At 36.0% G+C, this 4,677-nt stretch overlaps 1 protein-coding gene across 1 annotated transcript; it reads left to right on the top strand.

The window, feature by feature from the left end:
* The first annotated feature begins 2,903 nt into the window (after window positions 1-2,903).
* Window positions 2,904-3,428, top strand: LOC127135967 (uncharacterized). The gene has a single exon (XM_051062584.1). The coding sequence runs from the start codon at window positions 2,904-2,906 to the stop codon at window positions 3,426-3,428; it is 525 nt and encodes a 174-aa protein (XP_050918541.1).
* The last annotated feature ends 1,249 nt before the right edge of the window (window positions 3,429-4,677 follow it).

Here is a 4,677-nt window from a genome sequence, read left to right on the forward strand (position 1 = left end):
AAATCAGGTAAAAAAGGGAGCAAAGCCATGCAGCTGCTGGAATAATCACGTGCAGCATCACGCGCGATAGAGATGTATCAATTACATCGTGTGTGCGATGTAGGTCACCACGCACACGATGGCCCATTTTTCTGGGATTTTTTACACGTTCTGGTCCATTCTGAAGGCTTTTTAAGGACACTTTCTGCATTTTTACAAGGGTTATGAAATTTGGCACAACAAGTACGAGTTTTACAACACCAAAAGGGATTTTTGAGAGCATTTGAAGCCATTGGAGGCCAATCCTTCAAGGGATCTCATATTCAATTCTTCTTAGTTGTTTTCGGTATTACATTTTAAATTATGAGTAGCTAATTCTCCCTAGGTTAGGTTGTGTTTGATGAACCTGTTTCGATATTGTTGCGACATATGTTTGATTTGATATTGCATGAGTATTTGACTTATAATTCTATTCAATTGCTCCTTGTTTGTAATGCATTTTATGTGAGATACTCTTTTAATATGATTTTGAGCACATAGGGAATACTGACCATTAGCCTATGTGTTGGACCTAGGGCAATTGGTTTGCTTACGCTGGTTGAATAGGGAATTAACGCTCTGTTGCATTGCATAATCCTGCTTACGTTGGTGGACTAGGAATAGAAAACTCTGAGTAGTGATTATTGAGATATATCGCAATGGATTATTTATAGTGGTTTATATAATTCGTCGTGGGATTATAGGGTCGATATCATTCATGTAATGCATTGAACAACAATAATAGAGAAATAGGGGATTCTATACACAACTTGACCACTTTCATAATTTTGTCTGAACACTTTGTTCTATTTAAACATTTGAAGTTGAAAACCCCTTGTTTACTATTTCCTACACATTGCATAATTTCTTCTTGTTAAATAGCAGTCATGTGGATTCGATCTTTTTTATTACTACGATATCATCGATACACTTGCCGAGAAGTCATCAAGTTTTTGGGGCCGTTATTGGGGACCATTGATATTTCAACAAGGCAATGTTTCTGCAACGTTTTGTTTTTAGTTTATAGTTATTTTCTTGTTAATCATAGTGTTACTGAGGTATTTCCAGTTTGTGTATGCGTAGCTCAGGATCAACGTTGACACCATTTAATATAGAAATTGAAAGAACCGCACATACTGTCAGGAGAGAAGTTAGAGAGGTAACTCTAGCTCAAAGGATATTAGTAGAAGATCAAAAACTGATCTCTTCTGACACTGAAGAGATGATCACCACGGTCGCTGCACCACCCCAAACTTTAGGGGATTACTGCAAAAGAATTGATGAAAGACAGGTTTCTAAAGGGTTTGTACCAAAAAACCCAGCTAAGTTTGATATTAAAAATTATACGCTTTCAGGTCTAAGAGACAATTTGTTCGATGGGAACGCAATCAGAGATCTGTGGGAGCATCTTACTCGCTTTTATGAAACAACTTCGATGTGCAGACCATCTGACATCATGAAAGACCAAGTCAAGCTATGGTGGTTTGGTTTCTAACTAATTGGAAAGGCTAAGGATTTGTTACTTTGCATTTCAAATGGAACAATTTGAACATGGAAGGAGTTGGAGGACAAATTCTTAGAGAGGTTCTTCACCACTATGCAGTTTACTGAGCAAAGAGAAGAAATAGTAAATTTTTAGAAACATGAAACTAAGTCGCTCTATGAACCATGGGAAAGGTTCAAACTTTTATTGCGCATGTGCCCAAATCATATATGAACAATATGGATAAAATGAAATTTTTATCAAAAGTCTTAAGAGTCAGTTACACATGATGTTAGAGGCTTCCGCGGGAGGTACAATTAGATCAATGACGGAACCACAAGCGAAAGACCTGATTGAAAAGACGTGCTTGAATTAGTATCATTCAAAGAGCGACATATCAGTAAAAATTGAAATTGTGGGCACTTCCAAAGGTATGTTAGCTGTTGATACCCATACTACACTCTTAGCTCAAATTGAATTGTTCAATAAAAAAATAGTTAAAAGCAGCTTAAGTAAAGCTAACGTGAGTCAGCTAGAAGCACTTAGGTGTGATTTATATGGAGAAGGACACGAAAATGAAAGGTGCTCTTTGGAAGGGTCAAGTGAAGAAGCTCATTTTTCAAATTTTTAGAAGAATAACCCTTATTCCAACACCTACAATCCAGGATGGAAGGATCACCCAAATTTTCGATGGAGCAATAAACAAAATTCAAGTGCTACTCAAGGTGGCCAACAAGCTCCAATCTAAAGGAAGCCTTCACAACTTGAAGAGACCTTGTAAATTTTCATTAAGGCCGCTAAGAGTAGTTTCGATCAGGTGAATAAGAACCATGAGACAATGAATAGAAACAATGATGCATCTATAAAAATTTGGAGATGCAAATTGGCCAGTTATCTAGACAAATAGCTGCTTTACCTAGCTCGAGTGGAGGATTTACATGTAACACTATAGATAATCCTAAGAATGAATCTTGAAAGGCAGTAGAAATAAGGTGGCCACGAACAAGGGTGAAAATGAAATAGTTGAAAAGGTTTTGATGGAAAAGGAAGAAGTGAGGATTGAAAAAGAGAAGAGTAACAATCAAGGTGACCAAGAGGAGAGAGGAATGACCATGGAACAATTAATAGATAAAAACTCCATTTGGAGAAGGACCAAGAAGCAGATCCTAAATGAGCCTAATCCAGAACTATATGATTACATTAAACCTCCCTATCCTATAATTAAGAAAAAACCATTATAGGAATATGACGGAGGATTGTTTGCAAAGTTTAAAGAGATGCTGACTACACTTTAGGTAATTATTTCGTTTCATGAGTTTTAGAACTAATTCCCAAGTTTTCTAAATTTATACAGGCATTGCTAAAGGGTACAAAGTGGAAGTTGGTATAAGAACAGGTGAACATGACAGAGAAAGATGAGATGACAGTGCCTCAAGCATTGCCACCAAAGATGAAAGATCCAGGAAAGTTCACAATCGCTTGTACCATTGGTGGAGTAAAGATCCTACATGCTTTATGTGATTTAGGGTCTAGTATCAATGTCATACCACTGAATAAGTTTAAGGAAATGAAACTGGGAGAGATCATATCGAGTAATATGACTCTCACTTTAGTTGATTCATCTGCTACTCACCCGCTTGGTATCATACAAGAAGTATTAGTGCATGTCGATGGTTTAGTCTTCCCTGCAGATTTTGTGGTAATTGACATGAAAGGAGATTCAGAAGGATCAGTTATTCTCAGATGCCCATTCTTGGTAATTGGGAAATCTTTGATAAATGTGGAAATAGGTGAAGTTGTCTTGAAGTTCAACAAGGAAAAGGAGGTGTTTAATGTGTATGAATGGACACCTTATGTGGATGATCTGGAGACATGCTATAACTGGAAGAAAAAGGTAGTAAGGTTGATAAAGGAAGGAAACGAGTGAATTGACCGGCGTGAGGGTATCCCTTGCACCATACAAGCCTCAGGCATGAACCGTCAAGATAATGCAATAAAAGAAGCACTAGATGTGAGAGAACCCATCGTTATAACCAAAATTAGCCACTCAAGCATGCTTTTCCATTACAACCTCTGATGTCTTTAATGAACAAGTTTGTAGCCACATTTCTTTCAGATTTACAAATTTGCACTTTAGCATTGAATAAATGAACCAAGAGGAACTTGATCATCCAGAAAGAGACTTACAACTTGAAGGAAAAGGATGAGAAAAGAATAAAAGACTTTTACTCAACCTCCAGATACCTTAACTAGTAAGGTTTAGGCCAAATAAATTCCATTGTGCATTATTCTTTCTTATTGAGTGTATCCATGCATTATTGTTTTATCTTGTGTGATCTATTTCCGATTAAAGATTGCCTTGATTGATTAACACACTTTGAGGCAACTATTTATTTATAACTTGGAGCCATTTTAGCCACCATATAGTAATAGGTATATCCGTTGCAAACCACTTTGAGCTTAGCCTTTCTTTTAGCAACTTAGATTTAATTATTAGTCATATGACTTAAAAGATCTTATATTTATACCCTCTATTTGGAGTTAGGTAGAATTGTAGTTCTTAAGTGGTATGAAAAAGATTAAGTTTGGGGTTTCTCTTGGAAGTGAGCAAAGTTCTAAGTTTGGGGTTGGGGTACTAGAGAAAATTGGTCAAAATTCAAAATTTAAGAAAAGAAGAAGTGAAAAAAAAATAGACTTCTTAAAAAAAAAAGAATTAAGCGAATGCATATTAAGGACCACAATTGAAATATATCTAGTATCTTAAAGAAGGAACAAATGAGTATGATAATAGAAGGAGAACTAAGCACCTAACTCTAAAGGTTTAAACCTACTTTCCCAAAAATATCCTACCTGAACATAAGCCAAGATACAAATGAAAAAGCCCTCAAACGTGTGTGTTTTGATTTCTTCAATGAATTATATTAGAACATGACCAAGCAAAGTATAAACTAGTTTGCATGTTGATTGAGAGATTACTTTATCCATTGATTGAGTCAATGTGAGATGAGAGACATGTTGAGTGCTCGTCGAAGTTTGAGGACGTTTTCCCAATTTGTCGGATGGAAGTTAGAAGCTATAGTAATGGTCAGGTAAATAAAATATTATATTATATGGTGATGTTCAATTGTTATTGTGCAACTCGTTTTCTGTTGAAATATGCAGTTGTAGGCGAGTTA

Source organism: Lathyrus oleraceus, chromosome 4, assembly GCF_024323335.1.
Source record: "Lathyrus oleraceus cultivar Zhongwan6 chromosome 4, CAAS_Psat_ZW6_1.0, whole genome shotgun sequence".
Taxonomy (NCBI): Eukaryota; Viridiplantae; Streptophyta; class Magnoliopsida; order Fabales; family Fabaceae; genus Lathyrus; species Lathyrus oleraceus.

What these genes read in the sequence shown, in the direction of transcription:
- LOC127135967 (XM_051062584.1), top strand. Translation starts at nt 2,904, where the DNA reads ATGACAGAGAAAGATGAGATGACAGTGCCTCAAGCATTGCCACCAAAG.